General features: G+C 51.4%; 10 protein-coding genes across 10 annotated transcripts; 7 read left to right on the top strand and 3 right to left on the bottom strand.

The window, feature by feature from the left end:
* Positions 1–42: 42 nt before the first annotated feature.
* BDZ99DRAFT_441490 (uncharacterized protein) lies at positions 43–2,690 on the top strand (the record flags this gene model as incomplete). Its single annotated transcript, XM_033717770.1, has 3 exons — positions 43–276; positions 640–1,808; positions 1,863–2,690. Exons 1-3 carry the CDS (start codon positions 108–110, stop codon positions 2,688–2,690), a joined length of 2,166 nt encoding a protein of 721 aa, XP_033577844.1. The 5' UTR covers positions 43–107.
* A 1,949-nt stretch (positions 2,691–4,639) lies between these two features.
* Positions 4,640–7,767, top strand: BDZ99DRAFT_561448 (uncharacterized protein). Its single transcript, XM_033727323.1, has 3 exons — positions 4,640–5,251; positions 5,322–7,507; positions 7,564–7,767. Exons 1-3 carry the CDS (start codon positions 4,821–4,823, stop codon positions 7,593–7,595), a joined length of 2,649 nt encoding a protein of 882 aa, XP_033577843.1. The 5' UTR covers positions 4,640–4,820; the 3' UTR covers positions 7,596–7,767.
* Positions 7,768–8,606: 839 nt separating this feature from the next.
* Positions 8,607–10,046, top strand: BDZ99DRAFT_475750 (uncharacterized protein; the record flags this gene model as incomplete). Its single annotated transcript, XM_033722014.1, has 1 exon — positions 8,607–10,046. One exon carries the CDS (start codon positions 8,607–8,609, stop codon positions 10,044–10,046), a length of 1,440 nt encoding a protein of 479 aa, XP_033577842.1.
* Positions 10,047–10,407: 361 nt separating this feature from the next.
* On the top strand, positions 10,408–11,408 carry BDZ99DRAFT_462178 (uncharacterized protein). The gene is made up of 3 exons (XM_033719789.1): positions 10,408–10,470; positions 10,529–10,614; positions 10,668–11,408. The coding sequence occupies exon 3, from the start codon at positions 10,865–10,867 to the stop codon at positions 11,021–11,023; it is 159 nt and encodes a 52-aa protein (XP_033577841.1). The 5' UTR covers positions 10,408–10,470; positions 10,529–10,614; positions 10,668–10,864; the 3' UTR covers positions 11,024–11,408.
* A 791-nt stretch (positions 11,409–12,199) lies between these two features.
* On the top strand, positions 12,200–14,303 carry BDZ99DRAFT_561430 (uncharacterized protein; the record flags this gene model as incomplete). The annotated part of the gene is made up of 2 exons (XM_033727322.1): positions 12,200–12,214; positions 12,712–14,303. 2 exons carry the CDS (start codon positions 12,200–12,202, stop codon positions 14,068–14,070), a joined length of 1,374 nt encoding a protein of 457 aa, XP_033577840.1. The 3' UTR covers positions 14,071–14,303.
* Positions 14,142–16,348, bottom strand: BDZ99DRAFT_462176 (uncharacterized protein). Its single transcript, XM_033719788.1, has 3 exons — positions 16,299–16,348; positions 15,939–16,045; positions 14,142–15,875 (listed from the first exon to the last, which is right to left on the bottom strand). The coding sequence occupies exons 1-3, from the start codon at positions 16,330–16,332 to the stop codon at positions 14,538–14,540; spliced, it is 1,479 nt and encodes a 492-aa protein (XP_033577839.1). The 5' UTR covers positions 16,333–16,348; the 3' UTR covers positions 14,142–14,537.
* Positions 16,349–16,497: 149 nt separating this feature from the next.
* On the top strand, positions 16,498–18,807 carry BDZ99DRAFT_462174 (UPF0061-domain-containing protein). The gene is made up of 6 exons (XM_033719787.1): positions 16,498–16,940; positions 16,993–17,002; positions 17,053–17,083; positions 17,138–17,288; positions 17,346–18,436; positions 18,496–18,807. The coding sequence occupies exons 1-6, from the start codon at positions 16,571–16,573 to the stop codon at positions 18,694–18,696; spliced, it is 1,854 nt and encodes a 617-aa protein (XP_033577838.1). The 5' UTR covers positions 16,498–16,570; the 3' UTR covers positions 18,697–18,807.
* A 232-nt stretch (positions 18,808–19,039) lies between these two features.
* BDZ99DRAFT_462173 (uncharacterized protein) lies at positions 19,040–20,841 on the top strand. Its single transcript, XM_033719786.1, has 3 exons — positions 19,040–19,137; positions 19,185–19,553; positions 19,609–20,841. Exons 1-3 carry the CDS (start codon positions 19,048–19,050, stop codon positions 20,500–20,502), a joined length of 1,353 nt encoding a protein of 450 aa, XP_033577837.1. The 5' UTR covers positions 19,040–19,047; the 3' UTR covers positions 20,503–20,841.
* A 904-nt stretch (positions 20,842–21,745) lies between these two features.
* Positions 21,746–22,372, bottom strand: BDZ99DRAFT_519553 (uncharacterized protein; the record flags this gene model as incomplete). Its single annotated transcript, XM_033725426.1, has 1 exon — positions 21,746–22,372. The coding sequence occupies one exon, from the start codon at positions 22,370–22,372 to the stop codon at positions 21,746–21,748; it is 627 nt and encodes a 208-aa protein (XP_033577836.1).
* A 516-nt stretch (positions 22,373–22,888) lies between these two features.
* Positions 22,889–25,347, bottom strand: BDZ99DRAFT_570170 (uncharacterized protein). Its single transcript, XM_033727961.1, has 5 exons — positions 25,110–25,347; positions 24,905–25,054; positions 24,204–24,764; positions 23,771–24,136; positions 22,889–23,679 (listed from the first exon to the last, which is right to left on the bottom strand). Exons 1-5 carry the CDS (start codon positions 25,223–25,225, stop codon positions 23,280–23,282), a joined length of 1,593 nt encoding a protein of 530 aa, XP_033577835.1. The 5' UTR covers positions 25,226–25,347; the 3' UTR covers positions 22,889–23,279.
* Between the last annotated feature and the right edge of the window lie 89 nt (positions 25,348–25,436).

Below are 25,436 nucleotides of genomic sequence, written 5' to 3'. Positions count from 1 at the left end.
GTCGCAACTTCATGATGCTTCATTCACCAACCGTCCTTTCACCACCATGAGTCTGTGACGCAGCAAGATGGTCTACCGGCCCTTCGGACTATCATCACAGCGCCGTCATGAGCTACCCCTACCAGTACTCGCCCCCGGGCCAGCCTGGCCCTCCACACCCACCTCAGCGACAACCACAAGCTCCACCAAACGGATATGCGCCGAACGGGTATCCAGCCCAGAACCAGGCTTCGCAAATGCCCCCACAAACACCTATGCAATATGTCAATCCGCCTAGTCGACAATACAACCAGTATCAGACTCCAAGTCGACCCTCGCATCAGTACCTCTCGCACCCTCATGCTTCCGCTTTGGATTCCATCAATGTCCAGCCGCGGAATAGTTATGTACCCCAGCAAAGACCACAACCTCAGCAGATTCCACGGTCCCAACATCAAATACAATACCAGCCCCAACAGCAACAGACTCCCAATGTACATCAGGCACAGCAGCGGCAGCAAGAGGGGGGGCTACAGAGGCAGCAGCAGACACCCCTGCGACAGCAGCCGCCAGCACAAAAACATCGACAGTCGCTTCAGCAACACCAACAGACACCCCGGCCTCAGCAGCAGACACCACAGCCGCAACAGAAGACGCCAGGGTCTCAACAACAGGCCACACGACCTGGTCAAATCCGGCACCCCCAAGTCGTGATTCATACTCCCTCAAGATCTGCCTCTGTGCTATCGACGACGCCACAAGCCTCCCCAAGTCCAGGCGGAGCGACCGATTACAATCCATTGCTTCTCTTGCTCGCAGAGGAATACATAGAAGCTGCGCACGGGATGGGCCCGACGGTGTCCCTGACCCATCAGGATCAGGAGACCTACTACAAGCTTATGTCAACGGGAATGGGATGCATGGATGCTGTACTGCTCAATTACAAACTGCATCCGGCCACAGAAGGGCAAATACGGCTTCGCTTTGCTACTCTATTACATAATGAAACGAACAACGATGCAAAGACAGATCAAGTACTAAATCACGGGATCATGCTATGTCAAAGGCACCGACTTCTCGACTTGAAGTATAGCATGCAGCATCTTCAAGCACGTGCCCTGGCGAAAAAAAATCCAGGCGCCGCGATCAAGACCTTGGACAAGGTCATAAAGGAGGCCGAAGACTATGGACATGTTGCCTGGGTATACGCGCTTCGGTTTCTGTGCGTCTCACTATCCCAACAAATGCCCTCGCAGCGTGGTTATTCGACTTCGCTTCATCATCTGGAGGCGATATCAAAAATCTCGGACGACCATAGGGACATGGCAGTATATGTCGTCTCTGCTGCGTTCAAGGCTCTCCTGCACCTGCGAACCCCAGGAACAGAGAGCATGGTGGAGGCTCAGCGCGCGATTGCTGACGCGCGACAATACCAGCTTGACCAGTCGGTGCTGGGATTGACGCAAATTATGACGCTTCTCAGTCTCTTGGATGTTGTTTGTAGCCTTCAGAGCCACAGAAAAGAAGAAATTCTTGAAAAGACAATGGCCATGCACCAGTTCCTAGATAAGCCGGATCTTGCGGAACAGAGGAAAGACGAAGGTTTCCTGGGTGTACCAATCGAGCGCAGCTCTAGCGGTCAACTTCACATATCATCCGGGGGGATCTTTAGAAAGACCGCCGACGGACGAGACCAGCTCGTCTTCGCCTGGGTCTGTCGCCGGGATGTCTATTGCCTTGGCTACTACTTATCCGGTGTAGCGACGAGCCTGTACTACGAAAGGCAGCCTATTACCTACCTTCAGGAAGCAATTAAGCTGATTCGGGGTGTGTACCTTCCCAGCAGTTGTCAGCACCTCCCTGTCACTGATCACATTTTAGAGAGCTTGGTACAGCATGAGGCACACCCCGAGTCGATATCCGGGATGTCAAGTCTTACGAACTGGCGAACCCTGATCGACTGGTACCTTAGGTTGCAATTGGCCTTCTATTTCTGCTCTCGAGCGGACTGGCCAGCCGCGAGAAATACCCAGATATTCTTGCAGCTAACTGCCAGCCATTGCTCCTTGGGAGATGCGATACATCGTGAGCGTTTAGCGACTTATCTAGGCGGTGCAATCGATCAGGGCGCTGGTCGGCTTGACTCTGCTCTGCGGTCATACCAATCAGATATTCTGGCTCTCCCTGACACTGCCCTTGTCAACGACCCAAGCACCGACGTCGCCATACTCGCCGCCCTGAACACTCTTCTTATCATCCGAGAGCCCTCGCATCCTCAGCACTTCCAGTTCGGGCTCCTCATGGCCCAGCTCGGACCTTTCTGTACTTCTCACAGATCAAGAGGTATTGTTGCAGCATTCCAATTGATCAAGGGCTGCATCGATAACGACAGAACCGTGAACTCTACAACCTACATCCAAACAGCCATGCATACCGCCAAAACGATATCGAACCAGCAGCTTACATGCATGGCTTTTGCCGCATTTACACTCCATTTTGCCACTGGTAGACTGGATGGAGACGCTGTGAGAGCTCATGAAGCCTTCCCGAAGCTCGCAGTCCGCGCGAGAAGCAAACTGTGGGAGTGCACGGCTAACGGGATGTTGGCGACGCTGCTGGAAAAGCGAGGGAATGGGCAGGAGGCTGCAGCGATCCGGAGGGAGATTGAAGAGTTGAGAGAGAGCTTACCCGAGGACTTGAGAGGCCACTGAGGACATTTTGACGCCAGTGCGATTTTCGATGATACCAAACCATGTGTAGGTGTTATATGGCGTTTTGTGTTTGTGTGCATGGGATATGCTACGGATCCTACTAGGTGCTACGCGAGTATCTTGTCATGGTCTTCCATCTCCTTTTCTCAATGGCGAGACGGAAACGGCGCGCATGGAACATTTTTCGGCGTATCAAAATGGATCATGGGCGAGCATGTCTGTGGAGCATCGTGGTCTGTGGCTTTTGCGCAAGATGCGAAAGTTAGTACCAATATCAGTACCACGGCGGGATATATCTTATGTCAAATGATTGCTGAACTCGGGGGATTTGTGTGGATGAGCGTTGTAGGTGGTTTATTGAAATACTGATTGAATGAATATCTCTGACAGTACCATCCTAAAAAGTCTTCTCCGTTTCCCCTGAACTCCAAGTCTGACTTTTACTCCATGTGCACATCCTACACACAAAAAGACTAGCCCATGCTACTCAAGTGGGCGGCCAAATAATGGGAAATTGGTATCTACGAGGCCGTACTACTCAACTATCCCAAACACTGCTAAGCTGGTTTTGAGTCCATATCAACCACCGCTGTATCGCAAGCACAAGCCTCTGGCCACTTCCCACACTCGCCACACACATGCTTCGCAAAACACTCACTGGGATTTCGGCCCTCTTCCCTCATTCTTCGCTGCCGTTCGTCGCACTCAATCTTCGTGCCTGCGTTACAGCGCATGGACTGGTCCTTTCAGATCTTTGGCACTTTCTGCCGATCTGCTCGGTCCGCATGTCGGCTCCTTTTCCCGTCTCTCTCGGCCTGCCACTTCTCTGCCGCGTGCGGGTCGAGGGGGTCGTTGACGAAGTAACTGGACCATTCGACACGGACCGCATGGCTCCACTTAGAGTAGCTTGCTGCATTCGCGTGGCCGCTTTTATAGATGATTTTGACATCTCGCAGCGGACAAAATCTGATTTGCCGTAGTTCCCGGAAGCTGAGATGTCTCTATCGACGATCCATGGCTTCGTACGCGATGCCTCTGCTGTTCTAGATGACGACGTGGAGGTTTCGTGGTTTGCTGAGTGTTGGGATAGCGGGCAATGATAACGCGTGGTTCCACTCGAACAGTGACGTGTTCGGTTTGTAAATACCGATAGCGGGATAGCGCACGAGCAACATGTGCAAATGAACGTTGCGAATTAGCTGCTTTTGCGCGGCGGTGCGGCAATTCATATACCTTGCTTTCGTCTTAGTATCAATTAGAATAGGGCGGGGCGGTAAATCGTTTGCTGTTTTTGCCCTTCTTTTCGGCATAGTTGCAAATGGATGAACACGTTTCCGGGGATCTGAAACACAGGGGTGCGCATAGAATATAGGAAGACGCGTTGTTGTTGGGAGACGCGTTGGATGGTCTAGCATGGACACTAGAGTAGGACCGATAGAATACCGTTGAAAACGTACTCTAGAACTAGGCTTGGCGCGATTTGGAGGCGGATAGACCTTAAGAGCTCCATTCTTTTCCTAACTAGGAAGAGCAAAGGGTCTTCAGTATTTGAAGTATCGGGTGTAGTGTGAGTAATGTCTCTATGTTTCATTCTGTGTAGCGATCGAAGGAGGTATGTCTTGTAAAGAGAATAGTAGGTAGGTCGTGAGCTGTACTAGGGAAGGTTATAACACCGCTCTAAAACTATCTAGTCAGCTATTCTATCGCGATTTGTTACGCCTTCTGCCACTGTCTCCACTCTCTTTCCATGAAGTAGTCTGCCTTATTACCAATGCTTCTCCCTTCGCCCTCTTAAACATCGTTTCAACCCCTACACCGCAAGTAGGTATGATTCGTTTTGGTCTGCCTCGAAACCTGACAGCCTCGCTACAGGCGTGTATTGGCCCTGGATGCCACTCAGCCTCGTCCAAATGCAACATAGCCCCTCATGCACGATGCACAATTCTAGGCTGTGTCTTAGCACCTGCTACGCCTCATCCCGCCACTACCATCCCACCTTTTCCAGCCGTGTTGTTCAAGTTTTTTCTCTTCTTTTCACCATTCTCCTTCCCGAAAGACATCCTACGCTTCAGATCGCATCAATTTCGTAACAACCGGCCGTTGCCCATCTTTTTGCCCTGAAATGGGCAAATGGAGCCCTTCTCAGCCCTTGCCGTGGCAACTGGTGTAGTCACTTTCGTAGACTTCGCAAGTAAACTAGTCTCAGGAAGCCGGGAGATCTACAAGTCGGATGATGGGCGGTTTGAGGAACACGCAGACCTTCGTCAAATTAGTTCTACGCTTGAGGAACTTAGCAAAGATCTCCGACGGCCTTTGAATGCCGACAAATCCTCCAAAAGCGCACCCGAACTTAGGAAACTTTGCGATAGTGCCAACGAAGTTGCAACTGAGCTTATCAAAGTGTTGGACTCCATCCAGAACGTCAGCATAAGGAACCGACGATGGAGCAGTTGCAAGCAAGCATTGGAGAGCAAGATGAAAGGGGGACAGATCACCCGCCTTGCGGGGAGACTAGAGGATTGCCGCCGACACATCACACTACATATTGTAGTCATATTGAGGTACATTACAGTGTCTTAGCCAGAAAGCCTAGACTCTAACGCAGCACAGAGAAGAAGTATGCTCATCGAGCTCTGATATGAACAGTCGACTCGACACCATGATGACGATATTTCGCGAACAAATCATCGAGCAAAAGCAAAGAGATGAAGACCTTGTCAAAATAATTCGCGAGCAAAGCAGACCGGATCTTGACTACGACGCTCCTGATTCCTCGTGGCCTGAAATCATAACAGGAGGACTTCGAGCGCACACGAGGAAGTTTTCACAGCTCCTCCTCCGAAGTCTGAACTATAAAGAAATGGAAGACCGACATGACCGAATCACTAGTCGGTATCGACAAACTTTTGAATGGATATTCCATGAAGACGGACCCGACCCTACTCCAGCTATATCGTGGGACAGCTTCTCTAAATGGTTGAAGGCCTCTTCCCAACTCTATTGGATCACAGGCAAACCCGGTGCTGGCAAATCCACGCTCATGAAGTTCTTAGACGACGACCCCCGCACGAAGCAACAACTATTATCGGATCTCCCAGTCGTGAAGGCTAGCTTCTACTTTTGGAACTCTGGAGAGGAAATACAAATGTCTCAACATGGGCTTATTCAATCGTTGCTATACCAAATGATTGATCAATGCCGAGAGACCGCCACAGTTGTCTTTCCAGACCATTGGGAGAGTTTCAGTCTTCTAGGATCGCCTATTGGCCGTTTTACTTGGAATGAATTACTCCGAGGATTTCTCCGCTTTATTGACCACATTGGGTCTTCTAAGCAGTTCATTTTCCTAATCGATGGACTGGATGAGTATGAGGGTGAAAAGCGTGAGCTCATCACTTTCCTGAAACAGCTTCTATCGCTGCCAAACTCGAAGATCAAGATGTGTGTGTCAAGTCGTCCCTGGCCGGTGTTCGAAGACGAGTTTGAAACGAGCCCCAGTCTTCAGATTCACGAATTGACTCTTCCTGACCTGAGACAGTTCATATCAACAAGCTTCGAAGAAAACGCAGGATATGGTGCCCTGAAAATTGAGGATCCCAGATATGCGGCAAAATTGACCGAAGACATCGTGCAAAAGGCTTCTGGTGTCTTTCTCTGGGTCTCTCTGGTCGTTCATGTACTACTGGATGGCCTCAGTGATGGCGACAACGTCCGTGATCTACAAAATAAGGTTGATATGCTTCCTCCCGATCTCGAGAATTTTTTTCAAAAGATCTTGGACAGTCAAGAGCCGAGGCACAAAGAGCACGCCTCCCAGCTGTTTCAAATTTTCTGGGCTTCCAGAACTCCAATATCGGTATTGAGCCTCACCTACGCCGATCAAGATGTCGACTACATATTCAATCATCCCGTATGGGATGTGGGAGAAGAGGCGCTTGCATCTAAGATTGATAGGATGCGACGTCGACTGAACAGTCGGTGTAAAGGTTTACTCGATGTCCCGAAACGCTATATTTCGTATTACCAGAAAGTTGAGTATCTCCACCGGACTGTCAGAGACTTCATGGAAAAGGAGTCTACATGGAAAAGTATCAAGGCTATGGCACCCACATTTGACCCACACACACCATTATACATGTCGCATCTGATGTCTCTGAAGACGACTAAACATCTTGAGCTCGACTACATGGGAACATTGACTAAAGACTTTGCATACCATATGTCTGCGACGCTTACCGATCATCTAGATACTCCAATCAGAGCACTGGATCAGCTCAACAGCACGCTGGTGCAGTTAACGTCCAGCCAAAGGGAAAGACGAGGATCTCTCTTGGAATATCACGCTGACGCTGATCATCATGGCAATGCCGAGCCACACTGGACACACATCAAATCCTTTATTCCTAAGGACTGCACCCTCTATGGACCAGGGACGTTCCTTAATTACATAGTGGCATGTGGATTTCTCTGGTATTTGGAAGAAAAAACGGAGGAAGCGAAGCCTTTGACCCAAAAAAAGGATCTCGTCCCGTTACTCCTCGAGGCTGCAGTCAGGTCTCCAGTGTTCGCCAACTTTGAGAAGGACGTGAACCTAAAGATTGTGCGATTCCTCCTTCAGCATGGCGCAGATCCTGGCGAGTTATACAAAAAGAAAATAGTCATACACCATATAAGAGAGAGAGCGGCCGTCAATAATGAGGCCGTTAGGAAGGATGTTCTTCAGGAAATAGATGAGTGGATCTCCGTCCACGGATTGCTCTCGGTTGAGCAACCTGAGGAACCCAAGAAGAGCAAAAGACTATTGTTCCACAGATTTAGTAAGCACCTCGCTCCATCTTTAAATCTTCCTGGACTTGTTTCCTAACTCTACCAGACTTTCTATCCAGGAAGACCATAAGTGCATAAACCGAAGGACGGTCCAGCCATTTCTAGTGGTCATTCGATGCCATTTTAGAGACGAGAATTCCTTCAAATGACACGCTTCCATGTCAGAGTCACAGCTCCATAATTACATTCACCTTTACACGAATATTAGTTAAGGGGATCTCTTCCTCTGTCCCAGTTCTCGTCGTTGGTGTTCGACAAATGCTCCATTATTGATGCCCTTACAAATGCAATGATTTGAAATCTGCACGTATGCAGCGGAGATGTCCGAGATGATGGAAAGCAGCCTTGGGTTTGACCTACAGGTTTCTGGGTTGTTAAGGTTGCAATGGCTTTGAGAAAGCGGGAACGGTGTAATGTTGCGACTACCGTATTGCCGACGCTTGTCGTGGAGTAAACCCGAAGGCAAAGAGATCCAGCAAAATTGCCACCAAACCGATTGGTATGTGTTGCGGTGTCAAGCTAATGATCAGCCCCAAGGGGCATCTCGTTCGGTCCCTGGATTGATATAAGCTTGCCTGGAACCTGCTCCTCATTGGCACGCTTCATCCTGGCCGCTTCTCACGCTATAGGTATATAAACGGGCGTTTAGATGAGAATGCAAGTGGCTCTAAGTCTCCGACTCTCGAATTGTTTTCCTTGGGATACCACTACCTGTCATAGCTACTTGTTGGCAAAAGTCGATCCTTTTTCAATTTGAGATCTACGCTATTCTATCAAAAAATGGTGATACGAGATGGCCCACAACCAGCTCGTGCTTATCTGTTGTCCGATTCACCAAACAGATCTGGTCCGTGTAGATTCCAGTACGCTTACTAGCGGATGATCAAGTGGCACTGATCTGGGGAAAAGGCTGCAGTCGGCAATTCACCACGACGATATTACGGTAACGTATAAATACCTACTTGCATGCGTGCGTATAACATCCACCGCCTTTCTTCGCCTGCACACCAAACGTCGACACCACCCCCACCCACCGCCCACAACAGCTCCGCTCCCAGCAACTACAAGTGCCCGCAGGAAGCGCCCACCATGGCAGCCTCCACACCAAGCGCTTGGGGCAATCGCCAGACCCAGCTGACATTTGCACAAGTCCTGAGAGGAAAGGCACCAGTATCAACAAAGAAGGAGGCTCAGAAAGACGACGATGCCGGCTTGAAGAAGGCTATCGAGGACGAGCTCGACGCCTTCAACTGGCAGAGCTTCACACATTCCATCAACAAGGTCACAGTTTGCCAAGTCCTAAACGCTATCCAAGCTGCTGGGAAAACGTTCTTTCACCTCGAGGGTCCGAAGAAGGATGCACAGCCACCTGACCCCCGTAAGTACTCAAATTATGAAAAGGCGGCGGTAGAGAGGAGGCGAAGGAAATACATGAGTGCAAAGCCTACGGAATCTTGGAATAAGACTGTTCACCTGCGGCTCACCGACGCTTCGGTTACCGGTCAACGTATCGTCGAGGCCCGCCTAGGGGGGAAGTGGAATCCGCTCCAGGAGATTCTCAAGAGCCGACCCGTTATAAACACCGAGCTACGTCCCGGCATGGAAGGATATCGCCAAATGTCAGAATGGTGGGATAAGAACGGCAAGAAGTTTGACTTCTTGGCTCTCCCTGGTGAACTCCGAAATGCAATCTACGAGGAACTGGTTTGCGGGCCGGCTTACCCGTATACGTGGTTACACAAGGGATTCATGCCATCATGGGAGGAAGACAGAGAATCCAAGGGCTTGCTCAAAGACAGCGAGCGGGGTCCGACAGGGACGATAGTGCGGTGTGGGAAAAATGAATTCTTTGAAAACGGCACATTGCGCCACGGATACGAAGTGCTGAATGGAGTCGGCAGCCCAACCGGACTACTTCTCGCCAACAAACAAGTCAACCGCGAGCTTAACGATATACTGTGGAAGAGCACCGAGTTCCGATTCAATTGCAAGAAGAGCAGTTTAGCTCGATTCACGAGCTCCATATCTTCGATCCATCGTAATGCGCTTCAGAATATGACTATTCATGGCTACCCCAAGAGCATGGAGATGGTGCTCGAGGATGCTCGCCACGCTCTTCCGCGGTTCAATATGTCTATGCGGCTGGAGATTCGACTGCCGCACCGGCGCAAGTATGGCCATCATTGGGATAACGGAACCGATTGGGATTTTCGATCAACGTGCTGGCGAGAGACGATCGGAATGATGTTGGTTGGGATGGAGGACGCGCTTGCTCATTTCGACACTGGCCATGTGAAGCTGGCGGGCTGCATCAGTCCGGACGTCCGCACAAAGTCTCTCCAGTACGTGGGAGATGTTAAGCATGGACGCGGACCCAAGATCTCGGCCTTGCAAGTTTATAGGAAATGCGGAGAGATTGGGGTTTCGACTAGTTTATGTGTTGAGGAGGACACGCGAGCATGTGTGGATAATTGGTGTATGTGCCAGGGAGTCCCGCTTCCAGAAGACTACGATCACACGGCTGAATAGAGAGCGACTACGGTCAGCTGCGATTGGAAAACGCGCCCTCGGTCATCTTACTCTTTTTCCTTTGCGGAGTCTGAGAAGCTCCCAAGTGCTGGTACTTCTTGACGAGAGTTGAGCGAGCATGCTTCTGTAGGGGCTGGTGGTTTTTCTTCTTTCAATATTGTACTATAGACAGTGGTGTCACCCTTTCTGCAGTTTCGTTGCCATAAGTAGAGTTATGTATGAAGGTAGAGTTGGCAGCAACGCATTAGAGATGAATTTAAGTCAATTCCACAGAATTTGAATTTGTTCGATGCTTCTCTTCCGTTCGGGCGTCCCAAACACTATACTGTCCAAACCAAATAATCGATACGACTACGATCCACAGTGGAGCTTTGGAATACGAACGGGTAAGTTTAATCTGAAGTGCTGGGCTCGAGAATAAGTACTAGAAAATGAGAAGGTATCAGGAAAGGCGCAGACAAGGTTCCTCGAGCATCACGTGCCTTGGAAACTGGATGTTAGGCAACCAGTGCTATTGCTGGCTCATTTATGTGGCCCCGATTTACCATGTGAAGTTTTAGCCTCCGAACTGTTGGCAATCAGCACTTAGCCAGGTATAGTGCCGCGGTATATAAGACCCACCTGCGCCTGCGTAAAAGCTCCCTCTCTTTCCTCACGTCCACAACGCCCGCAACACCCACATCTTGCCTACCACCTCTCAACTGCGCCCTCACCCGCGCCCGCGCCGATCGTGCTCGTGCCCTTGACAACGGTCCATGGTCCACAGATAGCGTTTCGAGAAGATAAAGGCAATCTATGGTTGGGGCATGTGTGCCCATATGCGGCTCCTCAATACTTCTACTACTCGCCGGCGTGCTGTCGAGGTGCGACTTGGTGGGAAATGGACCCCACTACGAGAGGTTCTCGAGACAAGACCCTTGTTAAACGCTGAAGTTTCTGTCGGTGGCTTGGAGGGATCTCAGCTGCAACGAGAATAGTGGTACGGCAGCGGCAAGGTTTTCGACCTCTTACGTCTTTCAAAGGAGCTACGCCTAATCATCTACGAGCAATTACTCTGCGCACAAGCTTACCCCTATCGATGGCTCCTCAACGGATATCTGCCGTACTGCTGTACCTCCCATTCAAAGTCGGGTTTGCTTAGCGGGAGCGAGATCGGATCGGCGGGCACGTTGGTGCGAACAGCAAAGTTCACCGGTAAAACCAGAGTTGGGATACTAAACGGCGCGGGCAGCCCAATGGGCCTTCTTCTTACAAACAAGCAAGTACACCAGGAAGTGCATGAGATCTTGTGGAAAGGGATGGAGTTTCGTTTTTCCAACTTGAAACTATTCGAACGATTTGACAGCACATTGCCCACGATCAATCTCCAGGCAATGCGTCGGATGACATTTCACCCCCCCCCTCCCCCCCCCCCCGGAACAGTATGTTCAATCTTTTCCGCAAGGGTTGTCCGCGTCTTCGGAACTTTCATCCGTCTGGAAATCCGGTTACCGCACTGGCATTGCGGGCCCCTGGAAAGCCTAAACATCGAGTATGGAGATAGGCGGGTATGCTGGCGAGAGGTTTCAGGGAAGATTTTGTGGCCCGTCAAGGGAGCTCTTGCACATTTCGACATGGGAAGGGTTCATATAACGGGATGCATCACGCTAGCGCAGCATAATCTTTATCTTCAGCTCGTAGAGGATGTTAAGCTTCGAGGCGATTCTAATATCTCAGAAGCTGACATATGCCGTATATGTGTACAGATCGGGCTCGACGAGAAGATGTGTTTTGGCGGAAGCCTCCGCTCGTTGAAGGGTTGCGTAGATAACTGGTGTGTTTACCGGGGAGATCCACCGCCAGAGACAGGCTGAGAGTGGACACTGGAGCAAAGGGAGGCTCCTGTATTAGATGACTAGTTCTCTGCTCCACATCTGTGGACATGGAAACATGACATCTAGATCAATACTGCGAGGCTGAGGTCGGCATATACACCTGGATGCTACGGCTTTGGGTTTCTTTTACCTTTGATATTAGCAAATCGGCATCCCAAGGATGAACACACAGACTGATACGAGCAGAAGGCTATGGGAGACAAGAGACACGCAGCCTCTAAATCAAAAGAAATCGACAAGCTATGAGGAACTATGAAGTGGTGAACAGATCTTCGTATTATGATTGGCGATTCCGTGCGTGCCCCTGCATTGCCAGGAAGGACAAATCGGAAAGCTGATGATGAAGAGACTCAACAGTTATGATAGTCTATGAGATAACGGGTGCATACGAGCTTTTCTACGTGAATCTTGAGTATCTAAAAGTATTGCTGGTAGAGGAGAGGGACGAAGAGCTGCGACGTTGGATTAGAGTTGCGCTGGCGTCATACTTCCGGGGGCTCCCGAAAGCACTAACATCCTTAACTTGCCTGCTTAACCTTTGACATACAATAGTTCGCTTTCATTTGCATCGAAAGATACAGAAGCAGTACAAGAGTAACTCCTAACACACTCCTACAGTGCAGCGCAGTAATGTAACTATCTATCTAGTGGTAAAACTCCGCAAGAAGGCCCTTCAGAAAAACGCCCAACAAAATGCATCCACCAATCTCAACCCTCAAAACCGGCCAAACTTTCAGACTCTAGGAGAAATATGGGAATCAAACCGTCAGATCCGTCTTGACCGAAGCCAGTCCATTGACCCGCAACTCGGAGAGCGCCAATACTCCATCTTCAGTCAAGCATCTACCCTGGTTGGGGACTCCAGGCCGGTCGACAGCACAGAGCTCCTCCACAGCCTCGTCGAGCATGGCGCACTTAATTCCATCACCGACACCCTCGACATAGCTAGACGTATAGGAGACACCGACATCCTTGCCTCTCTCATCGATCCCCGCCTTATCGCCCAACGAGAGCGCATGATAGCATCCCTCCCCCCTGACCTTTGGAAACACATCCTCTCCCACCTCGATCTTGTTTCTGCTGCTGCGCTCACCATCGCCAGCAAGACTCTGTTCTTAAAACTAGGCACGTCCTCTCTAGCCACTCTAAACGCACCCCAAAACCGCCCCTCCCGCCTCCGCTTCCTCCAATACCTCGATCCCACCCTCCCCCTCCACCTCCTCTGCTTCCCCTGCGCAACCTACCACCTCCGCCTCAACCCAGGCCAAGAGCGCCTAACAGCCGACTACACCTCCACCCCCCTCTTCCTCTGCCCAAAAGTCCACAGCTCCGTCCTTCCCCGCACCCGCCTGACCCACGCCCGCGCCCTCCCCCTCGCCTTCGTCCAACTCGTTCTCCGCGCCCACTGCTACGGCCCCACCTACGGCATCCCCACCGCCACCCTCTCCCGCCGCTGGAACTGTCCCCACAGCAACTGGCGCCACGCGACGCGCTACATGGTGCACCGCGACCACCTCCTCATGCGCGTGGTCTCGCAGTGCATCGCGGAGCCGAAACTCACGCCCACGGGCGAGCGAATGCTCCTCTATTCCCGCGAGGAGTACGAGCCCTACTTCTCCGTCTGCGCGCACTGGCGCGATGGCGTGCTGATGGACGTGTGTAAGTGCGCGCTCAGCCACATCCCGGAGCGGCCGAAGGCAGGCGTGCGGGAGGTGCTGGCTTCTGGGCCGAAAGGAACTGCGGCTGCCGCGCTGAGAGGGATGCAGGGTGGGGCAGGGCAGGGGATGATGGTGAGGGGGTGTGGGGTGTGTGGGCCCATGCGGCGGTGTAAGGATTGTGCGAGTGAGTATCTGGTTGAGGTGAAAATGGTGGAGGATGAGCGGGATAAGGTGGTGAGGTTTAAGCATGCGATTACGGTGACGAGGTGGGCGGATTTGGGGGACGGGAGGGAGGTGGAAGGGGGAGAGTGGGGGGCGATGAATGGGGTGAAGCTACACGGTAAGGCGTATGATTCTTTTGGGATTATTGGGGGCAGGGCGTTGAGTGGGATTTTTGAGGCGGAGATTAGTGGAAGTATTCCGGGTCAGAGGATTTTAAATTTGAACCCTGAGGGCGCGGAGAGGAATGAAGAAGGGGGTGGGTGGTACTGATGAGTAGTAAAGCCAAATTGCGAAGTCGGAGTACATCTAACGGCAATAATTACGCAATATTAACACTCGTTGATCAATAACGGTTTCGGTGATTTAGCTCAAACGAATCCCCTGAAATGCAAATACGCAACTACGTCTACAAATCCGTTTTTCGTTTTTAGCGGAAGGGGTGTTTTGGTATATGGGACTCAGTAGCGCCAATTGCGCGTTCAAAGCTAGCATAGCCTCCCATCGTGTGGAATACTCTTTATCGGCGATGGCGCCGCGAAAAAGGACCTGGCGAGCTTACAAATCATTCAAAATGTACGCAAACTCTTGTCACGGCACTGCGAAGGAGTCCAGCAGTACAAATTAGTAGGTATACAGACTCACAGTTATCAAATCTAATTACCCAGGGTATCGTCCACACCATCCCCATGACTCCGTGATATGCCCTCCGAATTTTTCGTGGTACCCAGGCAACATCATTACCAAGCCAACTCAACGATGTCCTGCCCTCTTGTAGACATGATCTTTGGCACGCCGCGCTCATCGTCCATAAAGCGTAGGAAGCTATCGTGGTGGAAATCCGTGCGAGCAGGAGTAAAAGACTTGATCAAGTCGCCTGTTTTGAGAGAATAAAGACATATGGATGCATCGTCTCGCCCAGCAGCCACAAGACCGAGCTCGCTGTGTACGTCTAAAGCCTGCCTGTCGGTCGGCGGAAAGCTATGGTCGAATTTGAGTACGGGCACAGATGGTACACGCACAGTGTAAAGGCCCCTATTCTGTCGCTTCCTCTTCCTCCTTGTCCTAATATCAGCACGCCCCATCGTCATACGGAGGTCATAGAGAAGCAATTGGCCGCCTGAAACAACAATGCGCGTGGGGTCATCCGCGCGGCGCAAGTTCTGGATACTGCGTGGGTGATTCAGGCATAGGCCGGTACGTCCGCTGCGAGGATCATACAGGTGAACGGTGCCGTCACGGAGACCCACGGCAAGCGTTGTAGGTGAAAGCCACGCAAGCGCACGGGCGTCGGTAGAGGTTTCAAAGCCGAGAGAGGATTGCCATCCGCCGGCTGGCGACAGTGTCAATATTCGAACTGCGTTTGACTCGGCGACGGCGACGATCGGTGGATGGTTGTCGGAGGATGACGGCGATGGGGCGGCTGTCCAGATAGTTCGGGATTCTCTGGGGGTAAACGTCTCGGAGATTCCTACAGCGTGGTCGAGGGAAGAGAGATGAATACAGGCGTTGCGATCAGATCCCATAGAGGTTGTTACGAGGGTTCGAGCGTGGTGGCAGATGCTCATGGACGAGACTTCGGATGTAAGGCAGTGGAGACGATGGCCCTTATGGTATCGCCTGTAAGGATGCTCCACATCTGGAAGTTCTGTAGTGTTTTGCGTAGAGCTGTGAACAAGTCGCTCGAAATCAGCCAAGATCCAGGTTCCCAAATCTGTGCCATGTGGTAATTTTGCTGTTTGAGCAAAACGTGGATGGTTCGTATTGGGTGCCGACTCGGATTTCAGACCGAAACACTCGATAGTTCGGTCGGCTTTGGCCGTATAAACTGTTTTCGTGATAGGATCCACGTCGAAGAAGAGGATCCTGCTCGTGCTATGGGAAGGAAGCCCGAGTACGGTAGCCTCAAGGCCTCCAACAAAAGCATCGGCTTCTGGGTCCTTGTGTCGCACGAGAGGTCGTTGAAGCCCAAGTTCTCGCTTCAAGCAGACAGCGTTGAGGGGAGACTGATGTGTTTTGGATCGTTCAACGCGCTCTGTTTTCATTCTCTTTTCCCAATCCTCACGTCGTATTTGGATCTAGCGTACTGGTTAGCTGAAGTGCTCGTCTTATTTCATATTAGGTGGTTGAGTAGAGACTACTTTTGACTTTTTGGTGACATTTTCGATGTTGTCCTTGGAGTATTGCGACTCAGGCCGTGGGCCTTTGTGCGTTGCAAGGATTGCGAAGTATTTCTTCTTGTCGGGGTCTAGGTAGACAAAGTTAGTTCCTGGTTCGCAACTGCTTAGAGTGCCTCGCATGTTCTGAGAGAATTGGAATGGGACGAAGAGAATGCCATTTGAGTAGCCGAAAGATAAGCAGCCCGACCTCAGGGACGGCATATACGAGTACATAGATGGATGTGTGGTGCATCGCTGAAATTTTTGAAGTATCGAACCGCCAAAGGTAGAGGCAGAAGAGTGCACACATGCACATATGGATGAAGGGATCCTGGAACTTACCCCAGTAGAAGCCCGGGATCTCTTGGCCGTCCATGATGAAGTGTGGATGGTCGTGTTGTGGTGGTGAGTTCGGTTGACGATGAAAAGGGCTTAGACACAACTGGACCCCCTGCAAAGGTAGTGCCTCGGTAAAACTTGCTATGACGCCAGAGGCCATCGTCACTCAGATATATCTCGCCCCTCTCTTTACTCCATCATTCTGTGATTCAATCTTATTTCCTCCTTTAATGTTCCTCAAAAGACCGAGCCCACATCTCATGCGACTCGCCCAAATGGCCGCCCACCTCAGCAATGGCAGCACTGCCTCCGCCTACACCATGCGAACGCTCCCCAAATCTAACGTCTTCACCTCGAAGCTCCCACCAGACCCCGCGTTTCCTACCCCCGCCGACTCGCATAAGGCGCCGCGAGAGACACTAGGACCTAGACTAGTGAAGGGAGCTCTATATACATATGTACGACCGGAAATAACACACTCACCGGAGCTCCTCGCTGTCAGCGCGCGGGCGATGAAGGACCTAGGGCTAGCCGAGGGGGAAGAGAAGAGCGACGATTTCAAGAGCGTGGTTGCCGGGAACAACATGATAGGATGGGATGATGAGAACGAAGAGGGCGTGTATCCATGGGCACAGTGTTATGGGGGTGAGACTCCACCTCTCGATTTGGAAATACAACCAAATACTGATGCTCAAAGGCTACCAATTGTATGCTTGATGTACACCTCGCTCTTCCTAAGCAGTATTGACGAGACCAGTGGCCAATGGGCTGGACAACTAGGGGATGGCGTACGCAGTTCTGCATGTTTTACTCTCAAAGTGTTATGAAGCTGACAGGCCCAGCGCGCAATATCCCTTTTCGAAACCACCAATCCTGCGACCAATAACCGCTACGAGATCCAGCTCAAAGGCGCCGGAAAGACACCCTATTCTCGCTTCGCTGATGGAAAGGCAGTTTTGCGCTCCAGCATCCGCGAATTCGTAGTCTCGGAGTGTATGTCCACCTCGCTTCCATTTCCTACTTCACAATAATAACGCCTCCCAAACCTAGACCTCAATGCCATCTCTATCCCCTCCACCCGCGCTCTCGCCTTGACTCTCTGCCCCCGCTCTCGCGTCGTCCGCGAGCGAGTCGAACCTGGCGCCATCGTAACGCGTTTCGCACCCTCCTGGCTCCGTCTCGGCACATTTGATCTGATCCGCATGCGGGGCGACCGCCCCCTCATGCGCCAACTAGCCGACTATTCCGCCGAGAACGTACTTGGGGGATGGGAAGCACTTCCCGCAAAACTGAGCGACCCATCCCCTGACAGCCCTCTCAACACCGAAACCACCACAGGTATTCCCCGCGACACGCTCGAAGGCTCTGGCAAAGACATCGAGAACCGATACGCGCGGCTATACCGAGAAGTGGTTAGAAGAAATGCGAAAACGGTAGCGGCGTGGCAGGCATACGGATTTATGAACGGGGTGCTAAATACGGATAATACGTCGCTCATGGGGTTGAGTATTGATTTCGGCCCTTTTGCGTTTTTGGATACGTTTGATCCTACCTACACGCCAAATCACGACGATCATAGCTTGCGGTACTCGTACCGCAACCAACCTACTATCATCTGGTGGAATCTGGTCCGTTTTGGCGAAGCGTTGGGAGAGCTAATAGGATCAGGTGCGGGCGTGGACAAAGAGCAGTTCGTTGAGAAGGGCATACAGGAGGACGAGGCGAAAGAGTTAGTTGAACGCGCGGAGAACTTGATTGAGAAGGCTGGGGAGGAGTACAAGGCCGTGTTTATGGGGGAGTATAAACGGCTCATGACGCTGCGACTAGGCCTGAAGACATTCAAGGACAGCGATTTTGAGGAGTTGTTCAGCGAGTGGTTGGACCTGATGGAGGCGCACGAGCTCGACTTTCATCACTGCTTTCGGCGAATGAGTGGAGTTAAGCTGCAGGACTTGGAGAGCGACGAAGCTAGGAAAGATGTTGCAGGGAGATTCTTTGCGAAAGAACCGCCGCGGGATGAGACCCCGGCCAGAGAAAGAGTCGCGAAGTGGCTGAAGAAATGGGGGGAGAGGGTGAGGGAGGATTGGGGAGAGGGCAAAGACGGTGAGCGAGAGACAGAGATGGCGAAGGTTAATCCGAAGGTTCGTCTTATGTGTCTTGGATCATACTTTGTGTGACGCGTTCACTAACGTTTGCGTAGTTCATCCCTCGCTCTTGGGTCTTAGACGAACTCATAGAGCGTGTGGAAAAGAAAGAAGAGCGCGACATTCTGCAGGGTGTTATGAAGATGACGCTGAATCCCTTCGAAGAGAGCTGGGGGTGGAACGAGAGTGAAGAGGAGCGGCTTTGCGGAGACGTGCCGAAGTATAAGGGTATGATGCAGTGTAGCTGTAGCTCGTAGATTCAGCGCAGCGACATGAGTGTACGATATAAAAGCACATATGAGTACTATACTGAATAAGTATCTATGTTTGCAAACTGAGATGGGCTAGTAAGAATATGAAAGGGATGCGTCTTGGAGCTAAAGGTCTAACGCCGAAAATATAGCCCACGTGACCTTGCTCAGATGCCAACGAACTGTGAATACAACCACCTATTTATATGCATTTGACTCACTGGACAGATATTCACTGCCGATTTGCAAACTGTGAGGTTCTCGTAGGGTATAATATCACATGATCGCGCACCAAACTTCAACCTCAAAGGCGCGTCAACCTCACCACTTCAGATACCCTAAATCATCCAATCCACGATGTTGCCCGACGAGCTTGTTCTAACGACTTTAAACTCACAATTTCCATGCAGAGAGCTTCAGATAAGACAGCTTTTGAGCTTATTTTCGGTTCGTAGACCGTGCAAACGCGTAAAAGCCCCGCTGACCTCTCCCAGCCTTTCCTCCCTAGTCCTCCAACCCTCGTTGTTCATGGCCTCGATGCCACGGGAAAATCCTCAATTGTCAAAGCCGTGCTCGAAGAGAACAGTATCTCACACGCGATAGTCAATTCCCGAGAATGCATCACAGGCCGACACCTTCTGGAGCGCACGCTTGTTGCATGCCTCGATGTAGTCGAGGCTTCTTCGGAGGAGAAACTCGATAGAAAACCTTACGCTCGGTGCGAGAATATCAGCGCTCTATCCACACATCTCCAGCGACTGTTTGAAGGCAGAGAGAAGTTCACACTGGTCTTTGATGGGATAGATAAGCAGCGCGAGGCTCCGCCCACCCTACTCACAGCTCTTGCGCGATTTGGGGAATCGGTGAGCAAAACTATGGGATCTTGATTATTTGGCAAAAGCTAAACGAGGTCGTTAGATTCCAAACTTCAGCATCGTCATGATAATAACCGTACCCCATCCCAGCGCCCTTCACCAGACCGGCATACCTCACGTCCATTTCCCACCCTACACCCGCGATGAAAGCATCACTATTCTGTCTCGCAATCCACCACCTATCTTCCTCGAACTATCCGATCCCGAATTGGAATACACAGACGATCTTGCGGCTGAGGACAATGCCTGGGTTTGGGGACGTTTTCTCGCTGCAGTCTGGGATTCATTAGCCAAAGGCGCTGCGCGAGATTTGGTCAGTTATCGCGTCGTGTGTACAAAACTGTGGCGACCATTCGTAGCTCCGATCGTGGACGGTACATTCGGCACTCGAGACTTCTCTCGCCTAATGGTCCACCGACGTACTATTTTCCAAGGCGAAGACGCGTTGCTATCGCGAATCGTGCCAAAGTCTACTACCGTTGCAAGCGCAGCATCGACCCACGATTTGCCATGTTACTCCAAATACCTCCTATGTGCCGCATATCTCGCCTCTTTCAATCCGGCTCGGCAGGACAATGTCTACTTCATGAAGGCTAGCGACAAGAAGCGGCGGCGGAGGAAAAACAACACGGGCTGGACTGCGAAGAATCGGAAGATATCTCGACACTTGCTGATGCCCTCGCCGTTCTCCCTGGATAGGCTACTGGGCATTCTACGTGCAATTTTACCACACGACCTCGCACAGACGGCGGATATATACACTCAGATTGCGACCTTGTCTTCCATTCGATTGCTCGTAAGAACGGGAGCTGTAGGAGCAGATGTGCTGGATCCAGGATGCAAGTGGAGGGTCAACTATGGGTTTGAGTATGTTTCCAAACTCGGTAGGAGCGTAGATTTCGAGATTGGAGAGTATCTCGCTGGTGGCGGCGAGTGAGGTACACCGGGCGTCCGAGATAACTCAGCGAATCGTTCCACATCACCAAGCTCTATTGGTTCAACCTTTTGACACTACCTCGACGGCCCAGACGCAGTGGCAACACAAAGTACGCAGACATATGGGGACGCATTGTGCCGAGAGCGTCCATTAATACATTTTCACAAGTACTCGATCTAACTACCATCATAGACTCTTATGTGGAGTTCTTGGTTCCATGCCCGAGGAATATATAGTAGCTACTAGTGACTAATTACCTCTATAGATGCGTATAGGGAGACCTATCGCCTTCTCTGTAGATTTTTATTCCTTTTGAGTTGTACCATAAAGTTGACGATGAACATTCGTTTCCGTTTCGTTTTCGGCTCGAATGCCTCAATCGCATTGCTAGAACTCTAGAACCGTGGTTGGAACTACGTCGACGCCAAGACGTTGCTAACTCACGAACTTGAGGTATCAACAGCAAGCTTTAAACAGCACCAAATCCAACACGAACGGGCCTAGTTTTAGGCCACCAGCCATGTACCGTATAGTTTCTGCATATAGGGACACATCACCTGGCGCGCTATCTTATGCCTACGAGTTTCATCGTATCATCTCAACGTCAGCGAGCTGAATGTGGGTCGGCCGGGCGCCTGGCAGCCCCTTTCAGACTCACAAATACTCGGACAGGTTTAAGTGATCAATTAGTGTGCCAAGTGATGTGTCTCTATATGCACAAACTTTACGGTACGACCCTCAGAACCAGATCCTACTCAGCAGTCACAGGCTCCAAAACACCCTGACAAACGCACCAGCCCTCTTGACAAGCTCCTCTGCAAAACGCGGTACACGGCATCAGCCCAATTTGTAGGCACCGTCCCATTATGTGATGCTTCGCGATTGAAGATTGCTGCCCGTCTCTAATATCCTATAGTAGTTAGAGATACGTGGTACGGACTTGTGGACTATTGCAGCCAGTTACCTCAACCTTATCGAAATGCGCCAGGATGAACCTTCCCTTCCAAAGGACTCCCCAAACAAGCTCCCGCCAGCACGAGTAAAGAAAAGGGCTCTCATCACATTCTGACCAATGCGGCAGCTTGATTTCCAGTCGTACTGAAGGGGAGAAGAGTAGCAGCGCCTGACACCGAGAGTTGTTGGGGCGATTCGCATCTATATCATCAAACCATCTCTTAAGACGCGCTGGACTGCCTTGAAGGGTGATGCGGCGGATGGCATCGCAATTAACTCTCGAGATTGTCTACGCGAACCGCTCCAGCTTGATATCCCCATACCAACGCTCTTGGAAGGGAAACCCCATTCCCTTCCACAACAAGCCGCTTACTTCATAGTGCATATGCTTGCTACTCAATAGCAGTCCACCAAGCGCCTGGGCGCCATTCAGCACCCCTTGCCTGACGCTAATGCCGGCACGGGATTTCGTTCGCACGTGGGTTCCCGTTGGGCCATATTCACTCTCCAACAGCCCAGTCGAAAAGATCCCTCCCCATTCCGTTAGCCTATCCCGGGTGTTACGCCCGCGGCACAAGTACAGGTAGACGAAGGTGCAAACGAGGTACTGATAAACCTCATTCCTCAACTCGCCAGGTAGTGCGAGGAAATCGAACCTTTCGCCCCTCGCAATCCACCATTTCCTCAACTCTTCATAGCCTATCGCTCCTGTGGGCCGCTTAGCTATAGGCTGGCTCTGCAAGATCTGGCGGAGCGGGATCCATCTTCCCCCCCTCACGACCTTCGACGCTGCCGTTGCCGACAAGTTCGTAACGACGGGGTTCTTGACCATCGTTTTTGCGGCTTTGGCCTGTACCACGGGAGTTCTTCGAGTGCGAGCTCGAGTTTGAAGAAGCGGTGGGTTGTGTCGCGCCATGTGGGGGTGACGGGTGTCGCTTTTATCTGGTGGAGATGGTAGAGCAAGTTTGCACTGTTGAATTCGTGGACTTCTTCTCGCACTGCGATCTCGAGCGAGTCTTGGATTGGGTCCTCTATATCGACATCGTTCTGGTGATCGGGCTTCGGGAGTTCGGGTTTGGAGGCTATTGGGGGTGGTACCATTTTGCTCGGGGTTTGTGCTCCCCACGACAGATTTTTTGAACTAGATGGGGGATCGTCTTTGGTGGCTGGGCGGGTATTCGAGTTGTTGAAGGAGGGGTTACTCGATCGTTGTGTAGGTGGGTGGGAAAAACGGAGGTGTGTTGGAATTTTTCTATATCTAGCTCTTGGTACTGATACTTTTCCCATTTTCGCGGGCTGACTGCTCTGTGCGTAGGTAGGGTTTTACGACCGATTTCTCTATGTCGACTTATTTTCAAGGGCTCTGTATAAACTGTGAGTGTATGAGTCATTATCAAATGGTCGCATGGTTGATTCTGGGTTGGTCTAGACACACGGATGTACCACGACTTGAGCTCTATTTTATAAGATCGACACGACTGTCAGGAGTAGGCCGGCTAGGAGATAAAAAATCATTCAAGAGGCAGCCCGAGTCCTGCTGCCTCAACTCTAGCATCAACATCGACGTTGGAAGTTCCAGCACTTCCAATCGCCTTCGCCAAGGCTTTCCTCTTGCTCGCGCGACACCACAGTTTGGAGTAGCTGCCAGGCGACTAGCATGTCAAGAATTACCGGATTCCCAGTGCATCGTGTGTTCCATCGCGTCTGGACTTTTCAAAGCCTACGGGGGCACCTCAAGCAGCCGTAGATGAGTGTGCAGAGACTTATGACAAGGCACTGTAGTACTGAGGATGAAAAGACGGGCGTAGAGAAGTGAGCGTAAATCATATCGGCGGATTATCACATCTCTTTTCCGCATCTAAGTCAACCCGAGTCCAGTCACCACTCACGCTCCAACGTTGGAAATATTTGTCAAGGGATGCCTGAAGCACGTCCTCGGCACTCCTCAGCCAACCTACATCTTCCCTCTGGGTACTACTATGGATATGTTTCAGCGCGGCGCGAGCGATGTATGGATACATTGGAGGCATGGCGTCAATTCTTTGCGTCGCCGTGTTTGCGGGAGACACGGCGATGAGGGCCTCGGCAATCTCGACGACCATCTTCGCAACGGTGCCAAGCGCCTCTTGCGACCTCTTTTGCCATTCGTCCAGTGGTTTGGAGTTGGCTCTGACAACCTGTGGGTGCTGGCCGAGAATGTGCCAATGTAATGTGAATAGCGCCCTGTTTGAGAGAGGTTAGGCTAGGCTGGTGTGGCGGTCTATAAAAAGAAGGATGAAAATACGAAAGAATGGGAAGAGAGCGATGAACTGACTTGATGGCGATATTTATTGCTGCACAATATAAGACGCCCGGTGGTCCCTGGCACTGCGACATAACCAACGACAGGAAGGCCTGGATATTGCTATCTAGCCTTTCAAGCTGGAGCAGTCTAGAATCAATATCTGGTGTGTCAAAACCTTTGAGAACTTGATCTAGAAGACAAGTTGCTTGGGCTGTCCGACCGAATCCTCCAACTTTTGGCGACGTCAGACAGGACACAGGGATGTTGGGTAGGGACTCCAGGTCTAAAATGTCGAGCTGGTCGAGGACTTGGGGTTCGATCGGCAGGCGAGCATCTTGACCAGGAAATACAGTAACCAGCGGTTGGTCGAAGACTGCCACCTCGCTGAAGAAGGTCCTGTCGCCAGCACGGCCTTAGTTTCATTTGCGTGGATGATTTGCCAAGCATGCTAAAAGGAACATACCGCTCATAGATAACAATTCCCCACCACGTATTTGCTGCTTCTTCAGTCCGCAGTAGGAAGTCGGTATCCGCACTGTGGCCGGCTGTCGGTGTCATCTGTGGCTGATGGCGGTCGCGAGCGTGGATGCGGGCGGCGTAGGCCATTCGCGCGCTGCCTGCGATGGTTACGAATGCATCGTCCGGCCGGCCATGTGTGTACTCATACACGGCTAGCAAGAGACCAGATTGGATTAAAAGGACGGAGGGTGAGCAAGATACCTGAACCTGGGCAAAGAGAGACCTCGCAGTGAGATAGAGTGATTGCTGTTCGACGGATCGAGGGGCCCCATGTCCCGATTGATATCCCAGTGCAGGAGCGTGCGTGATCAGACAGATAGTCAGCAGCAAGACGGAAAAGTCGGCGGCCGGGGCTGCCCCTAACGTGATGAGGTTGTTGTAGAAGCGTATACGGGAGATGATGGGCAGGTGGCGGTGAAAACCCTGGAAATAGCGGGCGCTGATGTCGTCCACAAACTGTCCCGTTGCACGAATAATACTATGAACCTCGAGATACACTTGACGTCTGGTTTCTGTAGGTTAGCCACCCACTAGTACATACAGACGATAAAACGAGCGAAACAGCTGAACAGCCACAGAGTAATTTCACAGATATATAGAAAGGGACAACTAAACTGGTGGACCTCAGTCGTTGTCTGATCTGACGAAGACGTTGCAGATAGGACCATGCGAGAGGAGACGATGTTCATAGGCGATCGTGCACCCCAATTCGGCATAGCATAGGGGCTCTCGACGGTAGGGGCGACATAATTCCCTGGGCGTGGGACTCCAGCATACACACAGTCCAGGTCTTTCCTTCAACGCTGGTCAGCATTACCAATTGCCGGGGACGGCGGCTTGGGCGACTAACAGGGTGCAATATCCGCAAGACGGCAACGACTTGTTACACCTTTTCTTTCGAGTCTTACACATCACACACGCCTGGGCGGCTTGAGCTGTACGCAGTCGACCACCGTCGGCCGCCATTGTCGGGGAGCGCTAGGCTAGCCTCATGAGTAGTAGAAATGTTTCGAATATATGCACCTAGGGATAATTAGAGATGGCTAACACAACTCTAGAGGCATTTGTCGTGGATTCCCTAGAAGCCGTGTCGGGTGGTGTCGGGCGCTGTCGGGCGATGCTGTCGGACTTGAGTGTCGGACCTGGCGGACACTGTCGGGTGCTAAGCTTAAAACGG

This window comes from Mytilinidion resinicola (genome assembly GCF_010093595.1).
Source record: "Mytilinidion resinicola strain CBS 304.34 unplaced genomic scaffold BDZ99scaffold_8, whole genome shotgun sequence".
Classification (NCBI taxonomy): Eukaryota; Fungi; Ascomycota; class Dothideomycetes; order Mytilinidiales; family Mytilinidiaceae; genus Mytilinidion; species Mytilinidion resinicola.
Note: the sequence above shows the minus strand (reverse complement) of the source record. Positions and strands in the feature narration are given on the sequence as shown.